At 35.6% G+C, this 25362-nt stretch overlaps 1 protein-coding gene across 4 annotated transcripts in view; it reads right to left on the reverse strand.

Moving 5' to 3' along the window:
- LOC131426486 (uncharacterized) overlaps nucleotides 1–25362 on the reverse strand; it is a 570323-nt gene that overhangs the window by 395376 nt on the left and 149585 nt on the right. For all 4 annotated transcript variants that reach the window (XM_058589253.1, XM_058589255.1, XM_058589256.1 and 1 more), the window contains one exon: nucleotides 11784–13093. In XM_058589253.1, the coding sequence (XP_058445236.1) occupies nucleotides 11784–13092 (1309 nt within the window). In that variant the 5' untranslated portion in view covers nucleotide 13093. The remainder of the gene's footprint in view (nucleotides 1–11783; nucleotides 13094–25362) is intronic.

Genomic DNA, 25362 nt, shown 5'->3' on the forward strand with positions numbered 1-25362 from the left:
CACATTTTGCATCGTGCGGTACACTGTCATGATACACTGTCAGAGTGACAATGTACTTTAACGAGTTTTCTATAAAGTTAGCAACACTGAAGGGTAAGAACAAGTTCACCATAGTTACTGTTTATTATAGTGAAAAATAAATAAACAAACAGTTTTTATCTGATAATCAAGATCACAAGCGAAATGTAAGTTAAACAATAATCTAGAATGGTTAAGCCACCATGAATGTATTGATATTCGTAGATTCGTGGGTGTTTGTGTTCATTTTTAATTTTTGTGCTAGTGCCGGTGATATTTAGACTGATTGTTGCAGTTTAATACAGCAACGATAAACATAAACAAACAAGTTTGTTTTGCACCGTAGCAACTAGCATAAAGCGTTGCCAGAAAAGATCTCCTTCCACATTTTCAAACTATCGCAATGTAAGGGAGTAATTTGCTAGGCTTACTTGTTCAGGCTGTGAACCAAACATTGACGGTTCGTTTGTATGGGACTTAGGGGTATTATTATTTGTATTTGCTTATACTCCCATAGACTGCAATTGAATTTCATTTGAATCCGACTTCCGGTTCCCGAGTGATGGGGTGAAATGTGTCAGTTTTCACAAGCTTAGGGTCCTATCGAATTTCATCGCTTCATAGTCCATTATGAGTGTTTGCATCTAGATTAAACTGTGAAAACAGGTCAACGCCAAACAACTGGGCTGGTCTATTATTGACAAATAGAAAAAAAAAATCAATAATTCTAGCTACATTATTCCTCTTCGAAAACTTTTACAAAATTTCAACATTACGTAAGACACTCATTCCATTCGCCCATTTGTCAACCGAAACAAAAGCCTTCTGAGATGAATTTCGCGAACAATCGCAGTCGCGCTCAATGGACTGGAATGGAACCTTTGATTGATTGCATGAACCGGAACGAAACGACGACAAACTCCCAAGCTCTTTCAGATCGCCGTACATGGATGATGATGATGGAGTACAGTGACATTTTCGCTACTTTGTTACGGGCAAAGCAAAAAAATCCTATTCGGAAAAACACACAAACGCTTTCGCGGAACCGGAAATCCGACCTTCTCTAAAATTGCACCATAACCAATCGGGTTTCGAGTCTCATCCAGTAGCCAACAGCAAGAAACTTGCAATATGTTAGAAAATCAGGTGTGGTAAACAGGTGTGGCAGAGAGACGGCAGAAACTAACAAGGCAGGAAGGGAAAAACTCATTACCGAACGCATTCCGAACCAACGACGATGCGCCATTTACAACAAACAGACTGAACAGAAAGTTCGGGAAGTTCGGAAAAACTTTTCCCAATCACTATAACCGAAGCTGCTTTTTGCTGATGGATAATTTACGTTGCGATTAATATCCTGCATCCTTCTGCTGCCGTCTTTCGATGGTGCTTTCTCTTCAGCCTTCACCCACCCGAACCATGCGTGAATCCGGGAATCCGCTTTTCGATTTTATTCGCTCAGGAACCGTCAAAAAGCTTCAGGGAAAGAATAATGACAGAAAGCAGCAAGGAAGAAAAAAAACGCGCACACACACACCCAGCCTGCTTCGGTTCGGTTTCGCCGATTAAAAAAAAAATATGCATCGAGAAAACTTTTCCCTTGGTTTGTTGTTCCCGTTTCCGCGGCTCGCGGTACGGAACCCACAAACTTTCCGCTTCGCATCGCATCACATCGCATCGGATCGCATCACAGTGTCGCGCGGATGCCGGAACGAAAACGCCGGCGGAGCGTTGCCGAGAAAAGAAATAAAACGGAGACAAACATGCTGGCTACATTACCGGACGAGGATGATGGTGATGGTGATGGCGATGATGATAATGATGATGACGTCTACGACGACGACGACGTCAACAATGACAATATAAACTGGAATGAGCAAAGTGCATTATTAAGGATGGCGAAAAAAAAGTTTTCTTTTCAACAGGAGGGAGGAGGAGGAAGGCACATGTCAAAGCATAAAAACCTATTTTAAGATTGGAAACTGTTGCTCTTTGCTCAAGCGAATGGAGTGAATTCACAGCTGGGCTACCATGCGACTCCTGCGCGAGCCTCAGAAAGGTCGATGGAGACGTAGGTAGTTTGTAGATGTTTTTTTTTTCAATTTCTTTTTTCGATTAGCCGACGTGCCAGCCTGTTGAATACAGCAAAAAAAAAAGGTTATTCACTGATCACAACCTTCCAATAAATATCGTCCGGTTAGGGTCGAAGAGCGGTCCCAATATACCATTATTTTAGGAACTCTAATGCTGATCCAGGGTAAATCCAGTCTGAAAAAGAAATTTCCCGTGCCGGGTGGTTTTTTTTCCCGTCATCCTTTCAGCATCCGCTGGAAAGTATAGTAAAAACAAAACGAAATATAAGCACCTGTATTCGACCAACAGGCCTTCAGTTTCAGTATCACCATCATCAGTATTCTGCTGTTGGCAGAGCGAATAAAACACGGATATCCGGACGAACGGAAGGGGTGTTAAACGGATTAAAGCTTCGGGGGGCCAGAAATCTGTGGTTTTATATTGGTTTTCTGTGGTTGCCAACAAAATTAAATCGGCACATTAAGAATCGAAATAGAATTACATTTCCGACGATTGAAAACAATTTTCTAGTTTCCGTTTTCCATCGGGATCCGCTAGAGGAAAGCTTTAACAGGGCACTGACCCGAATTTAAATAGACGAAACGAATCGATTCAAGTTTTAATTTATCGTCATCTATCTAGATAAGAAGATGACAGACGGACGAACGAATCGATCCTACCAAGTTTCCTCCAATCTTCCACTCAATCAATGGCTGTTGGTATGAGAGAACCACATTTCAGAATCGACCGAGTGACCGAAAGTGTGGCGCGTTCATGTTCGTTGAGTTCAGTCGGTTGAGTAGAAGTTGAGGTATTTTTTATTCTATTGTGTGGCCCCCCATATCGCAAACTACATTTACAATTATACAACACACTCATCGACCCCACCTGCGTCTTCATCACTCAGTGGGTTGATATATATTTCTGGTTAGAAGGACTAAAAACGTGTCTAATCCACCTTTTTTATCATACAGTATGTGTTTTTCGCGTGAATATTCTTCGTTGTGTGTAGTTTTTATGAAATTGTTTGAATTTTTTTTTAGAAGGTAGAAGTTTTCTGAAACCTTTAAATTATTTCTTCCAATCTAAACGTGCGACAATCGATTAAGCATTCCATGAGAGCAATTCCAGGAATGAGTAGACGAAAAAGTGACAAAATCAGAACCGAACTTCTCCGATTTGGATGAAACTTTGCACATAGCTTCAGTATGGCAAACCAGAAGTTTTGAACCGATGGAGAGGTCAATCCGACTGATTTTTAAAAGGGACGTATGTATTTTTGCATTTCACAAAAATTGCCTTTTTCAAATCGTTGTAACTCGGAAACCGTTAATTGTACAAAAATGACGTCCAGGGAGAAGTTGTAGGGAATCAATAGGGCACTCTAAAATATACACTGAAAAAAAATTGATTTTTTTCTCAATAATGTGGGTTTCCATTTTTTTTTTTGATAATTTTTATTTTAAAGCTCTTATTAAAACTTACAGATTGATGGCTATCCCATCCGTGCCTTTTGAAAAATGAAAAAGTTACAGCTAAAACAATTTACAGATATATTCGAAATACCAAGTTCTCGTTGAAAAATAATCATTTAAACAGTAGAACTACGTCAAAACCAGGGTGGCAAGTGAATTAGCGATTTCAATTTCCCGGTTTTTTCCCGGTTTTCCCGGTGCGCGAGACTAAAAATTCCCGGTTTTTTTTTAACATGTCCAAAAAAACATCGAGAGTTGAGAAATAAGTGTTTTTCGGGTATCTCCTTGGAACTACGATTAAAACTCTCATCCACAGTTTGTCTAAACGAACTATTCAATCTTTTTCAAGACTACCACTGAATCAGTCTTTTAAAGGCTATCTGGAAAATCAGTCCTTCTTAAAATTTATGCAAGTTATGTATTCTAGAAATGGGTAAAATCATTAATTTCAAAGAACTGCTGAAAACTTGATAGTTGTACCGAAAGAATTAGTTCTATTGAACCTTTCTTTCGTGTTTCTGAAACTGTATGTTTCTTCGAAAATAATATGAGAGCTATAAATTATATTTTGTAGTTAACAGATTCAATAATAATAAAGTTTTGTTGCATGTGTTCTACCAATAATCATTCTCTTTTGTATACATTTTCAAAGTTCGTGAAATTCTACCAGATTACTCAAACCAGCAAACGTTTCGAAAGACTATTCTATTGAGAAGAACAGTGAGCTATCATTCTTCAATAAAGAACTCCAGTTTACTCAATCTTCAAGGAAAACTAGTTCTGTTGGACCGTACTTGGACTGACCATCTCTAGTGTACTCCTTTTTTTTAGTTTGGTATAGTATTGGGTTAAAAATTAAAAATGAATGAGCTGAAGCACAACACTCCTCCCTCAAACCTGATTACTTCTAACAACCAATGGCGTCTCGTGACAAAATTTTCGGGTTGTGCACTGCTTATACGGTATGATATCAGAACCGTTTCGACGTTGCAACTGAGACAGCAATTTGTTTTCAACTGCCATAAGCATAAGGCACTGAAGCCTCTCCTGAATTTGTGCATACAAGTTCTCACAGAGCCTATTTGACCAGTTGTGCAGTGCACGAGGTGCACATGAGGACGAGAGACCATTGCTAACAACATATACGATGTTCTTTCAGAGTTGGGTTTTGGCGAGAAAACAAAATCCTTCTAGAATTCTTAAAATATACGCTTGTCACTTTGGAAAAACAACAACAATCTATGCCTCTAGTGACTGAAATGATCCAAATTTGATTCTTCTATCATCGACCCTGAACTGGCTCTTAAGAACTCTGGAAAATCAATTTCAGCTGTCAAAGAAGGAAATCAAATACTCCTTGCAAACGGTGGATAAAATGAAAGTCGACAGCTCTGTCGATTTTGTGAATCCTATTGGAATCAATTCCAAGATTACTAAACAAGTATTGTCACTATTTGACATTACTGAGACAAATTTAAGTGAAATTAGGGAAATTACTGGCTGGCAACTAAAAACACGGCCCCCAAGATTTCTTAAGAAATTTATCAAACAAACATGTTACTTGATGTTACTTTTACCATTATGCATACTTATTCTGAAATTTGAAGAAAAACACTAGAAAAGGTCCTAAGTGTAAATGACAGTTCCTCTTTCTTTACTCTTTCTTCCGATTATTATGGTCCTATAGGCAATCATTCTATCTTACACTTTGCGTAGAATAACGACTGAAACTATCAACTTTCGATCTGCTGTTAAAAAAATGTTGGAAAATACAGTAATAATTGAAAGAGAAAACAAACAAAGAGAAACTGTCATTTGCACTTGGAATCTTTTCTAATATTTGTCGAGATTTAATAGAAATTCAGCAAAAGCATTCAAATTATCCTTATCTTTCATTATAAGCATTCATTGTGCTGCTGTTGATGGCAACTAAGAAAGCTCTCATTGATTTAAAATTGCTGAAGTGTTGGCTCCATTTTCAATGGATTGAACCTGTGAGGGAAAATAAGAAGTTTCAAAACTTGTACTGAACTCCTAGCTCAAACACAAAATGGCCTTCATCTTTTCATTTGTTGTATCAGAAAAATCATGATGCTGAAAATCGTTACTAAGATTAGGACTAGTAAATTTTTTCCCGGATTTGCACTAAAATTCCCGACTTTTTCCCGGTTTTTCCCGGTAAAACCAAATTCCCGACTTTTTCCCGGTTTTCCCGATTTTCCCGGTCACTTGCCACCCTGCAAAACGAATAAACACATGTAGAATCAAAGAATAGTGCCAGTTGACTACCTACTTACAACCAACGTACGTACCGGCAAATTGCTTACCTAAATTTTACCTGTTTCACATATAAATAGCTATGCATCGTAGAACAGATATCAGTTTATAACAAATCTCTTCGAAACAGTTACAATACTACAATATGGTTTTCCCAGCGGTCCCAATATACCATTATTTGTAAACCTTTTCCTGGTTTTGTGTGTTTCGGAAATTTTTTCCAATTAACAGAAACCATAATTGGAAAATTAGAAGCTCAAAAGTGCAAGGTTAAATTGAGTACCACGTTAAGCATTTGTGATCGCTGTCGTAGGCGGGCTTATAAGGAAAGTCATACGTCGGAAACAGAAGGGCAGTCAACAACGGATGCACATCCATACACATTGCAATACGATTTAGAGGAAATACCTTCAGCAGCTTCAATCAACTCAGCATCTTCTGAAGCATCGGTCTCGGCGGAGTATTCAAGAGCACACAACATTGAACTCTTCAACAAGGGCATCGCAGGAATCAACGTGTCTCCGATATCAATGAAGAAAACCCGGAATGTTCATTATCCTCGTGCAAAATATTTGGATATTTCAAGAGGTATAAAAATCATGAGTCACAAGTATATCTAATTTTTCGCAAAAATATGCTGCAAATTCTTCTACTGGTTTGACAAATTTCTCTAGATTACATCTGTCAGTAGAAAAACATTGTTCAAATCTTATCTCAGTCAAATCACGTTCCTCGAAATTGTCTAAAACGTCTGTTATGTCAACCAGAACTTCCAAGCAACTTGCAGTGTTTTGGTCTTAATGCTGCAAATGTACAAAATCCAATATTTCGATCTGAAAATTCCTCCTTATAACCCAAATAAATTTCTTTCGTTTTTGTTTGCGTTCACACTTACCATTCATTTTGACTTTGACGCAATCTCTTGAACCCGGCATTACTCTGCTGATGGCATCGCTGTCGGAATATTGAAGCACCTCGTTTTCTATCGTTTCGTTCCTGCTGCGTCCCGTTTGTTTCTTGGCTTTTTTTTCGTCCGTTGATCCTCTTGCCTCCGACACAATGTATTTGTTCATCATCATCATTTGTTCGCCTTGAATTGGGTGGCTATTTTCTCCTTTGACCACGAGTTTGGCAAGACTGACAACAACTTTTTCATACCTAGTGCAATCAGCATGAAAACTGCTCTATCATTTTAGTAATCCCTTCATCCAACTCTGCTGATTTCGTTTTGAGTAATTCTGGATCTTCTTCATCCGCCGGGAACCCGAATATTTGCTTTTGTATACCTCTTGAAATACGACAGCGATCACAAATGCTTAACGTGGTATTCAATTTAACCTTGAAATTTTGAGCTTCTAATTTTCCAAACAGAAACCATCTGTTAATTGTCAATTTTTTTTAAGTGTATATTTTTTTTAGAGTGCACAATCGATTCTCTCCAACTTCTTCCTGAACGCATTTTTGTACAATTAACACATGGATCAATAAGTCCCGAGACTAACAATGGAAACAACATTTTTTTTGCAAATTTTTTTTTTATTCATCAACATAATCACCTTTTAGGGTGACGCAATGGTTCCAACGTTTTTTCCAATTTTTCAATACCATGTTTATAAAAAAAATTATCTTTCGCTTCAAAATAAGCTTCAGTTTCAGCGATGACCTCCTCATTTGAGCCAAATCTTTTTGCCTGGAGCATTGTTTTAAGATCAGCAAAGAGCCAGTAGTCACTGGGGGCTAAATCTGGCGAGTATGGGGTGTGGGGAAGCAGATCAAAGCCCACTTCGTTCAATTTCGCCATTGTTTTCATCGACTTGTGGCAGGGTGCATTGTCTTGATAAAAAAGGATTTTTCTCTCTGCATGTGCGGTCGTTTTTTTTTGCGATTTCCTCCTTCAAACGCACCAGTAAGTCAATATAATAATCACTGTTAATCGATTTACCTTTTTCGAGGTAGTCAATGAAAATCACGCCATGCGTATCCCAAAAACTGACGCCAATGACTTCGCCAGCTGACTGCTGCGTTTTCGGACGGCTTTCGCCAGCTGTGCGCCACTCAGATGACTGCCGCTTCGACTCTGGAGTGTAGTGATGCCAGAAATTAATCCCTTACAGCATTTTGATAGTATCTTTTACTAAAATATTGAAATCCGAAATGAAATAATCGACATCAAAATTCTCTCATAATTTAATACCCAAAGAACTATGCGAAATTTTACTTCGCTATACTGTATACGGCCTATTTTTCAACCAGTTGTAGTTTGTAGTAAACTTTCTGCAGATTTGCTATAAAAAATGCATAGCACCGGCTCAGAAGCCATTCATTTCGAATTTGACTGTCGTTGTCATCGTGTTCATTATGGTGCGATCGAGGAATCTCCAAGCAAAATACAAAGCTTGTTTCCGCAAGCGGAAGAAGCAGGAGACTCCAACAGAACTCTCAAAATCTGTGAACACGATAAATCAGATAAATTTTTGTGAAATTTGTACACTGATTATCACTGGATCTGATTAACAAGCAAGCAATTTTTATGGGACCTTAAGACGGTTTATTTTAATGTTAAATGGACGAAATCGGTTCAGTCATCAACGAGCAAAATGAGTGACATTCAGATGCGTATACAAGGGGAGGGATTTAGAGGTCCAAACCTCTCCCGAAACTAAAAAAATTGTTACGAAAACTTTTATCTATGAATATGACGAATTTCGCACCAACTCGATCAAATGAATGATACTTTCTGGACATGTAGACTTTGTGCCAAAAAGTTACTTTGCGTACTTCATTTTTTTTTCAACATTGATTCAGACTGTCTTTTGAAAAGGGTTAAACATTTTAACCATATTTTTCCTAGAGCTATTGACGAAAATAATAAATCCTACAAAAAAGTGTTATACAAGTCATTTTCACAAAATTATCAGGTGTACAACTTTGCTTCCGTGCCGTTTTCCGATAGGTGGCTGTACCGACTGAGGCTGGTCAAAATACATAGATGATAATGCCTTTAAAGTGAGTGTGTACAGTGCCTAACGAATTGTCATCGCCGTTTCAGTGACAGTTGTTCTTGTTTTCGTATTATTCATGCTCGAAAATGTCTGTTTATGTGCCCAATTCTCGCCATTTACGGGAAGTTTTACATTTCTGTTACAATTCGAGAAAAAAAATGCAGCTGAAGCGAATCGAATGCTCTTAGAAATCTTGCCGAATCGTTGGGAGTGAGTCAGCAAGCCATTTATAAACGTTTCAAGTCCCTAGGCATGGTTTAGAAAGAAGGAAACTGGATGCCGTACGAGTTGAAACCTCCTCCAATACGACAATGCTCGGCCTCACGTCGCAAAAGTGAGTAAAAAGTACCTGGAAACGCTGAAATGGGAAGTCTTGCCCCACGCGCCGTATTCCCCAGATGTCGCCCCTACTGACTTCCACCTATTCCGTTCGATGGCACACGGCCTGGCAGATCAACATTTTCAATCCTTCGAAGAGTTGGAAAAATCGATTGCTTCATGGATAGCGTCAAAAGAGGACTCCTTTTTTCGAGCCGGGATCCGAAAATTGCCGGAAAGATGGGGAAAAGTTGTCGCAAGCGACGGACAATACTGGTACAATACTCGTACAATCTGACACCTGTTCTACAACAATTATATTTTCCCATAATTAAATCACACTCACTGAATACTATACGCAGATAAAAATATTTACTTCTATTTTCATCAGTGGCGTCTCGTCATCATTTGCACCTCGTGCACTGTACAACCGGTCAAATTGATGGAATAAACTGCATCCTCATCCGCATTCAATTATTTTATTCATCCCTTTTCCATGCACATGAGTTACTGCACATTTTCAAGAAGAGAAGGAATTAATCAGCTCTGAGATTTGTTGTTCTCTTAGTCTCGTATGGAACCTGCGAAAACCTGTATGCACACCTTCAGGAGAGGCTATAGTGGCTTATGCTTATGGCAGTTCAAAACAAATTGATATCTCAGTTGCAACGCCGCAGCGGTTTTAAAGTTCGGGGTTCGGCGCACTGCAAATCTGTCAATAACATCATTATTGACAGATTTGCAGAGCGCCGAACCCTTCTATTGTACCGATTATATGAAATAAGTTCAATAAAAAATTCTCATCCAAAAGTATATCGTTATTTCAAACACGAGCGAATATGAATTCCATCTTTTTTTTTACTTACAAAGAACTGTTACATCTGATATCACACCACATAGTAAGTGCACAGCCCGTAAATTTTGTCACGAGACGTCACTGGTTTTCATGCACATATTTGGAGCAGGGAATTGAATACAAAATTACTTCTCAGGTCTCTATTTTTCAATATACTGTAGAAACAAAACAAGGCGTAATTTGAAATATGCGATGATATTCATTGAAAAATCAAGGCATTCGAATTCACTTTTACATCGATGATGGTTGTCAATCAGATTTGTTATTCAACCTGTCATTTTTATAAACCAGAGAATTTTCTTCGATTTCGTTTTCAAAATATCTCTTTCATGAGGATTAGAAAAATAATAAATTTGGCGATGGAGAACCCAGACTAATTAAAAAAAAAAGTGTGTATTCTCGTGAATTATCTATTTTATCGATTTAGTTCCTGATATATCTCGAATATAAGTGCATTTAGGAAGCAGCTTCCTATGAGATTTTTCATTGAACTTAGCTACTTGACTCAACTTGATTACCTACAACTTCTTCCTAGACATATTTTTTCTAGTCATAATTGTTGAATATAATGTGGCTAAAAACACATACTCCCTTTTCAAAAATTTGTCTTGAGTGAAAATAACGTTTGCTATAACGAGCACACTTGCAAAGTTTCATGCAAATCGCAGGGGGTCGTGCCACCAGTCAACCGATTCCGCATGGAATTGCTCATCTCCGAAGATAAGAATTTTTTGTATTATTTATCTGCTTATTTGCTCAGTTTAGACCTTCCGGGGAAGACGAAGTTCGAAAACTTCGGAAAAATACTTTTACTAGAGAGAAAATCGATCTCATTACTGTCCTGTGAGGCTTTAGGTTGATTAACAGATCGCATCTTCATCCAAAAAACAAAAGCCACATCATTTTAAAATTCCAAACATATGTTTTTCAACGCCTACTCATCAAGCCCAAGGTTACCAAGCCCAGAATAGCTGCTGGTTTTCGTATGTGACCAACGTCTTTTGAAGGTGTGAGCCGCTTTTGCACAATATTTAATATGATGTCCAATGTTAGTATTGTGTTTAATGTACTTGTGTTGCATACTTCAGTCTTGAAAATATTTGGCTAATCTGAATGAATTGACTGTACACAACAATTTTCGTACATAACAAAAAAAAAACTGCAAAATGGAATCAAATTCGACGAAATTAGTTTTACTGTTTTGTCCTCCAAACGGCACCCAAATCTCACTCACGTCACAGGTACTAGCCTTCAAGGTTCGTCTTGTACTTCTGCAACGAACGAACGGGAATGAAAATATTCCAATCAACCAAATTCCGGCCAAAAGCAGATTTCGACCGTTCGCTTTGAGGAAATCCGCCTCCTGTCTACCTTTTCTCCTTCTGGTGGTACGCAACCGGCGGAACGGAAGTAATTTCGAAAATATTTTCCCAGTTACTGTCGTTACGGGAAGCTATGTGTCAAATAAAACACTTCAGGTGCGGGCCTTCTTCCGTCAGCCTCCCCCCTCCCCATCAGACCAGTTCGGGTCTACCGGAAAAGTACACGCCTACCGAGTTCTATGAATTTCAATTATTTTTGCAAACGTCGACTGACAGCATCCAACACCGCAAACACATTGAAACACATACACACACACTTAGCCATAACACGACAAGTTGACAGACGGTCGAATTTTCACACTCGAACAGCTTCGCAATATCAACCTGGAATTCTTGGGTAGCACAACGGCTCTCTCGATGGATGAAATATAGCGTCACTTACCGGCCAAAAACAGATCCTGCAGCGCTTGGACCGACTGACACAGCAAAGCCCAGCCTTCCGGTTGACTGATCCTCTTCAGTGCCACCACATCGGCCAAGTTGACGTAACTGAGACAGTAGCCACCACCACCGGTGAACTTGCCATTTCCTGTTCCACTGTCGCAAACTCCTCCTCCTCCGCCACCACCCGATGATCCAGGAAGTCTTTGATTTGGCTCATTGTTTATGTTTGCATGCTGCGACTGTTGCTGATGAAGATGATTATGATGATGATGATGATGTTGGTGCTGTTGCTGCTGATGTTGGTTGTTATGACGCTTACTGCTACTATGGTTACTATTGCTACTTCTATTACTATTATTACTACCACAGCCTGCTTGATTCTGTTGGAGTTGTGTTTGATGTTGTTGCTGCTGCTGTTGTTGTTGCTGTTGTTGTTGTTGATAGTGCTGGTAAGTACCGACGGTGCCTACGATTGCAGTGGCCGCCGTGGCCGTCGAAGAAGCGGTCGAAGATGTACCGGATTTGGTACTCCGCAGTGAGTCACGCTCATCGCCACTTGCACTGTCGGGAAGAGGATTGCTTCCGGTGTGTTTTTTCCGTTGTGGTTGTTGCTCTTGCTGTTGTTGTTGTTGAAGTAGAAGTCTTCGTTGCTGCTGTTGGGCCCGGCTGCTAGCCAGCTCTAGGAATTCGGTGCGCAAAGCCTCGATCTGCCGAGCCTGGTGGTTCTGTTTATTGTTACCGCTGCTGGCAGCACTGTTATTGTCACCGTTCGGAATACTGCTAATATTGTTATACTTATACTGAAGATAAGGCCCTCGCGGTAAAGTATTATTCGTATAGGCACCGTAGGTCGGTCTTGGCCCGGCCTTCAGCTGTTGCGGTTGTTGTTGTTGTTGCTGTTGTTTCTGATGATGATTCGGGTGGCCACTTTGATAGACGATCGGCCTCGACGACTGATGATCCGTCCTGGTTCCGACGGTTTCATTCTGATTCCCGTTCAGTCTTTGCTGCGGGGTGACCTCCGCAAGCGAGGGCGGCGAAATCCGCTGCAGGGCCGGATTGGAATCACCGCGCACCAGATGGAACTGCTGTTGCTGTGAAGTGTGGCGTTGAATCTGGTGGAGACCACCGCTGGATGATGGTCGCGGTAGAGTTGCCGCATGTGTTATGGCGGCTGCGGAATGAGAAACTGCTAATGAAGATGAACCGGATGAAGTTGGTTGTGGTGGTGGTGGTGGTGGCGGCGGAGGTGGAGGCGGTGACTGTGGTGATGATGACGACAACGATGACGACGACCTGTGATACATTCTGGAAAAGAAATGGAAAAGAGTAAAGGATTTAGTGATGTGTGTTGGAAAATTTCTCAATAGCGAATTTCTTCGACGGGAAATTGTCAAAATTGAACGAATCTCGTGAAATGTCTCATGCGTGCATACATGCAAGTGGTACTACCGGAACATCTCTTTATTCTGAACTCACAAAAAAATTGTGCTGTTCAATCTGGACTGACTCTCAATTTTATAGACAGCCCATATGACTTTTATTCGCTACATTTATTTCACCATTCACCGTTTAGTGATAAGTACTTTGCCATCTATAATCATCAGCAGTGATGGGAATACTCGTCATATAATCAGGGACAGGATAGACATAAATTTGGGAGGAAATTGAATTACTTATCAGTCTGTAATTCCGGAACCGGAAGTTATATTCGAATAAACTTCGAGAGGGTTCAATGGCATTGTAAGATGTTTCATTTGAACGTAGCCTTGTGAACATTGCTCGGGCAGTCTCTGATAAAATCGAGCATAGATTTTTTACATTTTATACATTTTCTTGCAGATGTTATCCTGTTACTCCGGAACCGGAATTCGGATCCAGATGAATTTAGTTGTCTCGAATATAGTAGTCATTAAAAACAATCGCGAATAAAGTTATAAAAATAAAGGTTTTTCCCGTTAGAAGTTCTAAATCTTTGTAAAGGAATTCGTTGAACTTTTATCATAGTTGGCTTTGCATATTTTTTATTTTGATCGAGCTATATTTTTGTGCGTGAGTTCTATGAAGATACTATGTATATCGGATCAACGGTTCAGCAGCTAGTGAATTAAGTTCACGTTTCTATCGATTCAAACCACTATGCGCGAGACCTTTCATTTCAATCTAACATAGTGAATCGAGAATCCAGGCTCAGGTCCAGAATTCAAGTTCAAATCCAAAATTTAAGTATTTCGTAAATATCGTAAATATTTTAAATATCGAAAATATCGTAAATATAGTAAATATCGTAGATATCGTAAATATCGCCAATATCGTAAATATAGTGAACATTGTAAATATCGGATATATGGAATATACCGTAAATATCGTATATAAAGTAATTATCGGAATATATCGGAAAATATCGGTAATAGTGTAAATATCGTTAATATCGTCAATATCGTGAATATCGTATAGAAAGTAAATATCGGAAAATATCGTAAATATCGTATATAAAATAAATATCGGAAAATAATTAAATATCGAAAATATCGTAAATATCGTTATAATAAATATAGCAAATATCATTAATATTGTAAGTATCGTTAATATCGTATATATCGTAAATATTGTAAAAATCGTAGATGTCAGAAAATATCGTAAATATCGGAAAATCTCGTACATGTTGTTATTATAGGAAAATATCGTCAATATCGTAAATATCGTTAAAAATGTCAATATAAGAAAATATCGTCTCAATATCGCAAGTATAGTAAATATCGTAAATATCGGAAAATATTGTCAATATAGCAAATATCGTAAAAATCGTGAATATCGTAAATAATGTAATTTTTGTAAAATCGGAAAATGTCGGAAATATCGTTAATATCGTCAGTATCGTTAATATTGGAAAACATCGTCAATATTGTAAATACCGTTAATATCGACAATATCGCGAATATCGTGAATAACGTTAATAATGTAAATATCGGAAAATATCGAAAAAATCGTCAATATCGTATATACAGTAAATATCGTATATGTCGTAAATATCGAAAAATATCCTCAATATCGAAAATATCGTGATAATCGTGAATATTGTAAATATCGGAGAATACTCTAGAAATCGTAAATATTGTAAATATCGTAAAAATCGTGAATACCGTAAATATCGCGAATATCACAAATATCGCAATTATCGAAAATACTTTAAATATCGTAAATATAGGAAAATATCGAATAACATCGTAAATAATGTGAATATTGTAAAAATGGAAAATCTCGGAAATATCTTAAATATCGTGAATAATGAAATATCGGAAAATATCGTAAATTACAATTTACCGAAAAATTTCGGAAAATATCGAAAAATATCGTCTATATCGTAAATGTCGTTAATATCGTATATGTTGTAATATATAATTAATATCGTAAATATCGAGAAATATCGTATGTCGTAAATATCGGAAAATATCCTCAATATCTTAAATGTCGTGATAATCGTGAATATTGTAAATATCGGAAAATACCCCTAACGTCTCAAAATATCGTCAATACCGCAAATATTGTGGAGTTAATATCATAAATATCGCATATATAGTAAATATCGTAAATATCTGAAAATATCGTCAATATCGTAAATATCGTAAAAATCTTGAATGCCGTAAAAATCGTGAATATCGCAAATATCGTAATTATCAGAAATATTCTAAATATCAGAAAATATCGAATAATATCGTAAATAATGTAAATATTGTAAAAATCGGAAAATCTCGGAAATATCGTTAATATTGGAAAACATCGTCAATATCGTAAATGCCGTTAATATTGACAATATCGAAAATATCGTAAATATCGTGATAATCGTGAATATTGTAAATATCGGAAAATATCGTAAAAATCTCGAACACCGTAAATATCGTGAATATCACAAATATCGCAATTATCGAAAATACTTTAAATATCGTAAATATCAGAAAATATCGAATCACATCGTAAATAATGGGAATATTGTAAAAATGGAAAATCTCGGAAATATCTTGAATATCGTGAATAATGAAATATCGGAAAATGTCGGAAAATATCGTAAATGTCGTTAATATCGTATATGTTGTAATATATAATCAATATCGTAAATATCGAAAAATATCGTATGTCGTAAATATCGGAAAATATCCTCAATATCGTAAATATCGTAAATATCTGAAAATATTGTCAATATCGTAAAAATCGTGAATACCGTAAATATCGTGAATATCGCAAATATCGTAATGATCAGAAATATTCTAAATATTGGAAAATATCGAATAATAATAATAATATCTGACGATATTTACGATATTTGTAAATATCGGAAAATCTCGTACACATTATTTTAGGAAAATATCGCAAATACCGTCAATAACGTTAATATAGTCAATATAGGAAAATATCGTCAATATCGCAAGTATAGTAAATATCGTAAATATCGGAAAATATTGTCAATATAGCAAATATCGTAAAAATCGTGAATATCGTAAATATCGTGAATATCGCGTAATTATAGGAAATATTTTAAATATCGTGGATATCGGAAAATGTCGAATATCGTAAATAATGTAAATATTGTAAAAATCGGAAAATCTCGGAATAAATAAATACCGTTAATATTGACAATATCGAAAATATCGTGGATATCGTAAATATCGTGAATAGTGTAAATATCGGAAAATATCATAAATATAGGAAAACAAGAAAAATCGCCAATATCGTTAGTATAGTAAATATCGTAAATACCAGAAAATATCGTATATATCGGAAAATATCGTATATTTTGTAATATAGTCAATATCGAAATTATAGGAAAATATCGTAAATATCATATATGTCGTAAATATCGGAAAATATCCTCAATATACAAAATATCGTGATAATCGTGAAAATTGTAAAGATCGGAAAATACCCTAAATATCGTAAATATCGTGCATGTCGCAAATATTGTAGAGTAAATATCGGAAAATATGATAAATATCGTCAATATCGCAAATATAGTAAATATCGTCAATATCGTAAAAATAGTGAATACCGCAAATTTCGTAATTATCGGAAATATTCTAAATATCGTAAATATCGTAAAATATCGAATAATATCGTAAATATAAATAAATAATATAATATCGTCAATATCGTTCATATTGGAAAACATTGCCAATATCGTAAATACCGTTAATATTGACAATATCGAAAATATCACGAATATCGAAAATATCGTGAATAATGTAAATATCGGAAAATGTCGGAAAATATTGTAAACAATGTAAATATTGGAAAATATAGATAAATATTGTCAATATCGAAAATATCGTGAATATAGTAAAAATCGTATATGTCGTAATTATCGGAAAATATTCTCAATATTGTAAATATCGTAAATATTGTAAATATCGTCAATATCGTAAATATCATAAATACCGTAAATACCGCAAATATCGTAGATATCGTATTCATCGTAAGTATCGTAAATATCGTCAGTATCGTAATATCGTAGATATAGTAAATCGTGAATCATTGAGTCCGGAATTCAGAGCCAGGACAAGAATCTAGGTTTCAAACTCAGATCCAGAATTCAGGTCTAGAATCCAGTCCAGAATACAGGCCGAAAATTCCGATTCAGAATTCAGGTCCCACATCAGCATTCAGTTCTGGAATCCTGGTCTAGGTTAAGAATGCAGGTTCAGGTCCAGAGTTCAGATACAGGTCCAACATCTAGGTTCAGAAATGAGAATCGTGGTTTAGAATTCACGTCTAGTATTCAGGTTCGGAATCTAATACAAGGCCATTTTATTGTGATCAAATCACTACATATATTCTTGTGAATGAGTTCCCTGAAGGAACTATGTATATCGGATCAACGTTCCAGCAGCTAGTAAATTAAGTTCACTTTTTTATCGATTCAAATTCATTTGAGTCTAACATTGTGAAAATTGGTTATGCGATCTGTGAGAAAATCGAGCGCATTTTTTCAGTTTTTGTTCATACTTTTTACCCCGTTACTCACGAACCAGAAGCTCGTTTTGGATAAAACTCAATAGCACAATTTGAATATTTCACTTCATAACGAGTTAGTATAATTGAAAACAAGAAATGTGTTATTCGACATATTTCAATGAAACTAGAGTTTTGAAAAACAAACGGTCATGCATGTAACCAAAAAAGTCACGCCTGTAACGCTTCGTAACGCCTATAACTATAGGCCTATACAAAATTTCCCATTTCCCATCTCACTACTATCCAAATAGTTCTCAACCGAAGCCGCGACTATGGCCGAGCGTTGTCTTGATGGAAAATTACGGATCCCTTCTTTCTCATCCAATGCTCATTTGAAATAAATCATTAGAATATTATTATGAAAACAGCTTATTTTTATGTCTCTCCGCTACATTTTGGAATGTAAAATTATCGATCAATAACTTTCAATCTTAAGTCGTACCGAATTCAATTTCCAGTTTTTGGAACGAACGCTAGATTGAAATTGCTTTTGAATGGCTTTTCGTGTAATACAAAAAATACAACATAAATAATATCTTTCAATCTTTTGTTCATCGACGTTTGTCATTCGACTATCTTTCGTTCGACATTTAAGGATATGTTTCCAGCATCGCAGCAAGATTCTCTTCGTCAAAATTTCATCTAGCAATACCTCCAAAGACGTAGTCCTACGTCAAAACATAGATGGCAATTTGCGTAAAAGTGTCTTTCAGTCAAACTCGAATCTAAAACCTTCTCTAATCAGTGGCAATTCTCAGTCTTTGAGCCACCCCGAATACAACGAACTGCTTACTCAAACTTGGTACATTCCAGAATAACTCAAATAGTAGAGCATTTGCAAGGATCGGAAAAGACGAAATAAAATTGTAAATGTCACGATTGCAAGTAAGATTTCAGCATATATATTTACATGAATCGTTACTTTGAAAAATCATGTTCGGATTACAAACTAAGGACAAACTACTAAAGCATTGCCAGATTCCTTCAGACATTACCGACATCCGGTTTCAGTTGGCCTGTGAGAAATGCATACACCAACACACTCAAAACCAAACAGTCTCCTGAAGCACACTGTTCTTTTGTGTGGAAATTCGAAAATGAATGACCCACCCGATTGGCAGAGGGATTAGCCCGATATCACGTTCGTGTCGGTCCAGTCCAGTTCCAGTTTCCATTCGAACGAATCAATTCCCAGAATTGCCTGTCTTTCTCCCTTTCTTTTTCTCTCTCTCTCTCTGTCTCGTCTCGTGCAGCAGCCGTCAGGATCTTTCAGCGACCGGAAATTTCCGATCGAATTGAACCTTAAAAATAGTCATCGCGCACTGATGCGAACTCATTTCGAAGCGGAAATGCATTCTCCCTTCGGCCGTTCCGATCGATTCCGATGGGTGTTGAGTTGAGGGTGGTTGGTTGGTTGGTTGGTTGGCTGAGTTCCAATATGTCCGAACGACGCGTGTTCATCGACGGACACCCGACGTGCGCTGGACAGAATGGTTTTGAATAATATATGCTTGAAATGTTTTATTTTTGCTCATAGCGTGCTGCAACGGAAGCTGATAAACAAAACACGCACCCACTCAACCGTTCACACACACACACACACACACACACACACACACACACACACACACACACACACACACACACACACACACACACACACACACACACACACACACACACACACACACACACACACACACCAACATACCAACACAGATTCTTTCATAATTGGGCTGTCGAGACCCGATTCGGAGCAGTAAATTGAATTAAATATGGCACCCAACGAGAGAACGGTCGCTAGACTGGACGCCACTAATTAAGCGCAGATTTTGCCCTACAATAAAGCTAAATTGAAATTCTCCGGGCTGTCGGCAAATTAACCCTCAACGAATAAGTTGCGATATCGGTTATAGGATAAGTAGGTGATGGACGGGGAAAAAACGGAACGGGATGCGGATTGTTTTTTTTTTGCTACGGTGGAGTAGAGATTTTTTTTTCTGTGTCGGAAGGCACATCGCCGGGAACAAATCTCGCTTTCGGTATTTTAGTAGCCTCTGTTGCGCAGTTTTTTTTTATTTTCGCTCCTCTCACAACTACGCGTAGTTGTTAGCAAAGTAATTAAAAACTATGACGCGCAGTAGTCGAGGGGCTGTGTTTGCATTGGCAGTTGCAGGCTGGCTTTCGGTTGAACGGAGTTCGAAACAGGAGAAGTAGAAATGCAAATCCGTGCATAAATTACGATGCGGGTACAGAATTTGCAACATTTTGATGGAGACGACACGGTGTTTCAAATTTGTGTGAAGGACAAAAAAGTTATGAATTTCATAGGTGACGTTAATCATCTTATGCCTTAATTCATTAGAGCGGAGTTCTTGAAATTACTGAATTTTACAAGAATGCTTTAAATGTGTCTAATTTTTCCAGTTTTTCAAGCATGCGAGAAAAACTTTCACGTTTCAGCACTAAGTTTTAAATTTCACGTTCTATGTTTTAAAGCAGGGATTTGAGACTCAAGTTTCCAAAAACCCTTGTTTCGAATACTTAATACCGAGTTTATTGTTTTTAGTATCGACTTTAAAATTCCAACTTTTGAATTACAAGTTTTAAAAAGCAAGTCAAAAGTATTACAAAATCCGAGTTCCAAGTTCCTAGTTTAAGTTCCAAGCTTGAAGTCTGGGTTGCGAGTTCTAAGTTTCAATTCCGAATGTCCAGGTACCTCGTTCCCAGCTCCTAGCTCCAAGTCCCATCTCCAAACACCAAGGACAGAGCTCCATGTATCAAGTTCCAAGATACGAGTTTTATGTTTCGAAATTCTAGTTCAGAGTTCGAAATGAAAATTTCAATATTCACATCTCATTATTCGTAAACTTACTTGCGAATTTCGAATTTCTAAAATTCTTAAAGCCCTCGGTGAAATAAATTGATATACATGCAAAAATTCTAAACGCGAGTTAAACATACAATTCAAAAATATTAAAATCCATAATCTGAAAATTCGAACTCGATAGTAATTAACGGTTTATACTAAAAATTTGAAGTTTCGGACTCTAAACTCAGATTTAGCATTATTAAAAATCTAAAAGCTAACAGTTTACTGTTTTTCTCCAGTATTGAAAATAAAACATTCGAAGGTCAGAATTTCGATTTTAAAATACATTAATTCCAAAATCGAAGTTACAAACTCAAATGGCAAAGTGGTGAATGTCAAAAGTAGAGAGTCAAAATAAAAAACTACAGAATCTGAATTCATAATTCAAAATACAAAAGTCAAATCAAAACACGATTCGAAACTCCAAATAGAAAAAAAATTCTGAAGCCAAAATTCCAAATTCAGTGATAAAAAACTAAGCTTTGAGATTCAAAATTTAATTACTATCTGGGCTATAAAATTCCAAACTAATTGAAAAAGTAACAAGAGCAAAAAATTAAAGGGTAAAAGTTAATAGTTACAAGTTGAAATTTATAAGTTAAAAGTCAAAAGTCAAAAGTTAAAAATCAAAAATCAAAATCCATAAGTCAAAAGTCAAAAGTCATAAGTCAAGGCATAAGTCAAGTAATAGATCAAAAGTTAAAAATTGAAGTTAAAAGTCATAAGTCATAGGTCATAGGTCATAAGTCATAAGTCATAAGTCTTAAGTCAAAAGTCAAAAGTCAAAAGTCAAAAGTCAAAAGTCAAAAGTCAAAAGTCAAAAGTCAAAAGTCAAAAGTCAAAAGTCAAAAGTCAAAAGTCAAAAGTCAAAAGTCAAAAGTCAAAAGTCAAAAGTCAAAAGTCAAAAGTCAAAAGTCAAAAGTCAAAAGTCAAAAGTCAAAAGTCAAAAGTCAAAAGTCAAAAGTCAAAAGTCAAAAGTCAAAAGTCAAAAGTCAAAAGTCAAAAGTCAAAAGTCAAAAGTTAAAAGTCAAAAGTCAAAAGTCAAAAGTCAAAAGTCAAAAATTCAAAAGTCAAAAGTCAAAAGTCATAAGTCATGTCAAGTTATAAGTTAAAAATTAAAAATCAAAAGTCATAAGTCATAAGTCATAAGTCATAAGTCATAAGTCATAAGTCATAAGTCATAAGTCATAAGTCATAAGTCATAAGTCATAAGTCATAAGTCATAAGTCATAAGTCATAAGTCATAAGTCATAAGTCATAAGTCATAAGTCATAAGTCATAAGTCATAAGTCATAAGTCATAAGTCATAAGTCATAAGTCATAAGTCATAAGTCATAAGTCATAAGTCATAAGTCATAAGTCATAAGTCATAAGTCATAAGTCATAAGTCATAAGTCATAAGTCATAAGTCATAAGTCATAAGTCATAAGTCATAAGTCATAAGTCATAAGTCATAAGTCATAAGTCATAAGTCATAAGTCATAAGTCATAAGTCATAAGTCATAAGTCATAAGTCATAAGTCATAAGTCATAAGTCATAAGTCATAAGTCATAAGTCATAAGTCATAAGTCATAAGTCATAAGTCATAAGTCATAAGTCATAAGCCAAGTCATGAGTCAAAATTTAAAAATTAAAAACCAAAAGTCATAAGCCATAAGCCATAAGTCAAAAGTTGAAAATCAAAAACCAAAAGTCATAAGTCATAAGTCAAGTTATAAGTAAAAAGTTTAAAAAAATTAAAAATCAAAAATCTAGTCATAAGTCAAGTTATAAATCAAAAGTTAAAAAATCAAAAACCAAAAGTCATAAATCATAAGTCAAAAGTCAAAAGTCAAAAGTCAAAAGTCAAAAGTCAAAAGTCAAAAGTCAAAAGTCAAAAGTCAAAAGTCAAAAGTCAAAAGTCAAAAGTCAAAAGTCAAAAGTCAGAAGTCAAAAGTCAAAAGTCAAAAGTCAAAAGTCAAAAGTCAAAAGTCAAAAGTCAAAAGTCAAAAGTCAAAAGTCAAAAGTCAAAAGTCAAAAGTCAAAAGTCAAAAGTCAAAAGTCAAAAGTCAAAAGTCAAAAGTCAAAAGTCAAAAGTCAAAAGTCAAAAGTCAAAAGTCAAAAGTCAAAAGTCAAAAGTCAAAAGTCAAAAGTCAAAAGTCAAAAGTCAAAAGTCAAAAGTCAAAAGTCAAAAGTCAAAAGTCAAAAGTCAAAAGTCAAAAGTCAAAAGTCAAAAGTCAAAAGTCAAAAGTCAAAAGTCAAAAGTCAAAAGTCAAAAGTCAAAAGTCAAAAGTCAAAAGTCAAAAGTCAAAAGTCAAAAGTCAAAAGTCAAAAGTCAAAAGTCAAAAGTCAAAAGTCAAAAGTCAAAAGTCAAAAGTCAAAAGTCAAAAGTCAAAAGTCAAAAGTCAAAAGTCAAAAGTCAAAAGTCAAAAGTCAAAAGTCAAAAGTCAAAAGTCAAAAGTCAAAAGTCAAAAGTCAAAAGTCATAAGTCATAAATCAAAAGTCATAAGTCATAAGCCAAGTCATGAGTCAAAAGTTAAAAATTAAAAACCAAAAGTCATAAGTCAAGTTATACGTCAAAAGTTTAAAAAAAATAAAAATTAAAAAAAGTCAAAAGTCAAAAGTCAAAAGTGAAAAATTAAAAGTCAAAAGTCAATAGTCAAGTCAAAAGTCAAAAGTCAAAAGTCAAAAGTCAAAAGTCAAAAGTCAAAAGTCAAAAGTCAAGTCAAAAGTCAAAAGTCAAAAGTCAAAAGTCAAAAGTCAAAAGTCAAAAGTCAAAAGTCAAAAGTCAAAAGTCAAAAGTCAAAAGTCAAAAGTCAAAAGTCAAAAGTCAAAAGTCAAAAGTCAAAAGTCAAAAGTCAAAAGTCAAAAGTCAAAAGTCAAAAGTCAAAAGTCATAAGTCATAAATCAAAAGTCATAAGTCATAAGCCAAGTCATGAGTCAAAAGTTAAAAATTAAAAACCAAAAGTCATAAGTCAAGTTATACGTCAAAAGTTTAAAAAAAATAAAAATTAAAAAAAGTCAAAAGTCAAAAGTCAAAAGTGAAAAATTAAAAGTCAAAAGTCAATAGTCAAGTCAAAAGTCAAAAGTCAAAAGTCAAAAGTCAAAAGTCAAAAGTCAAAAGTCAAGTCAAAAGTCAAGTCAAAAGTCAAGTCAAAAGTCAAGTCAAAAGTCAAACGTCAAAAGTCAAAAGTCAAGCGCCAAAAGTCAAAAGCTAAAAATCAAAAACCAAAAATCATAAGTCATAAGTCATAAATCAAAAGTCAAAAACCAAAAGTCATAAGGCATAAGTCAAGTTATAAGTCAAAAGTTAAAAATCAAGAATCATAAATCATAAGTCAAGTCATGAGTCAAAAGTTAAAAATCAAAAATCAAAAGTCATAAGTCATAAGGCATAATTCAAGTTATAAATCAAAAGTTAAAAAATCAAAAACCAAAAGTCATAAATCATAAGTCAAAAGTCATAAGTTATAAGTTAAAAGTGAAACATTAAAAGTCAAAATTCAAAAATCAAAAGTCAATAGTCAAGTTAAAAGTCAAAAGTGAAAAATTAAAAGTCAAAAGTCAAGTCAAAAGTCAAGTCCAACAGTCAAAAGTCAAGTCAAAAGTCAAACGTCAAAAGTCAAAAGTCAAAAGCTTAAAATCAAAATCCAAAAATCATAAGTCATAAGTCATAAATCATAAGTCATAAGTCATAAAACATAAGTCATAAGTCAAAAGTTCAAAGTCAAAAATAAAAATTAAAACAGTAAAAAGTAAAAAATAAAAAGTTGAAAATTAGAAGTTAGAAGTTAAAAGTTAAATATTAAAAGCCAAAAGTTAAAAGTCAACAGTTAAACCAAAATTCTACGTTCGGAGTCAAGATTCAAATATAATGCCAAATTCTAAATTTGAAAGTCAAAACTCAATGATCAGAATTCAAAATTCCTGATTAAAAACATTGAATTCATTGACCATACCTGCATCGACCAGAAATAGTCGAAAACACGTTTTCGTTCGGTACTTCAGAAAAGACATTGCACTTCGTTGCAAAACAAAAAGTGTTCTGTAAGTAGCAGAAACTTTACGTCTGCTTAGCGGTTCAAGTTGAACTGCCGAGTTTAGCACTAAGCAGTTCAATTTGAACTGCTCTGCACTGATGAGTCAAAGACGAAACGTAAAAATAATGAACTCAAAGTTTCAAATTCAAATTTAAGCTGAGAAGTTTTAAATCTGAATCAAATACGGGAGGCAAAATTCGCGGTATTTCAGTGTTGAATTTCGTCCTCGACTCATCAGTGCACTAGCAGTTTAGTGTCGAATTGCTAACGCGTCAGGTGGCGTTAGACAAAGACGAAACATAAAAATTAAAAAAAAATAGTTATATGCACTTGAAACATAGCGGTACCCATGCGGTACCAAGGTCTCTAACTAATAAAAAAATTACAAAAAGGAACATTCTAAATCCGAAACAAACTCGATTTTAGAAATTTAATCAAAACCAAAACCCAAAACCTGAATTTCGGAGTTCGAGAATTTTCGAAATCCGAAATTTTACATCAAAATTTGAAATTCAAAACTCTACAATCGAACTTAAAATTTTGTACAGAGTTAGATCAAGGAAATATGTTGTTTTTTTGAAAAAGATATCGCGTACAGGTGGCCACCTTTGGCCTTGAATACAAAATGTGCCATTTTTCAGCGTTCTCACGTCGTATGTTGTCTTTGAAACCGTTCTCC

Source organism: Malaya genurostris, chromosome 1 (genome assembly GCF_030247185.1).
Source record: "Malaya genurostris strain Urasoe2022 chromosome 1, Malgen_1.1, whole genome shotgun sequence".
NCBI lineage: Eukaryota > Metazoa > Arthropoda > Insecta > Diptera > Culicidae > Malaya > Malaya genurostris.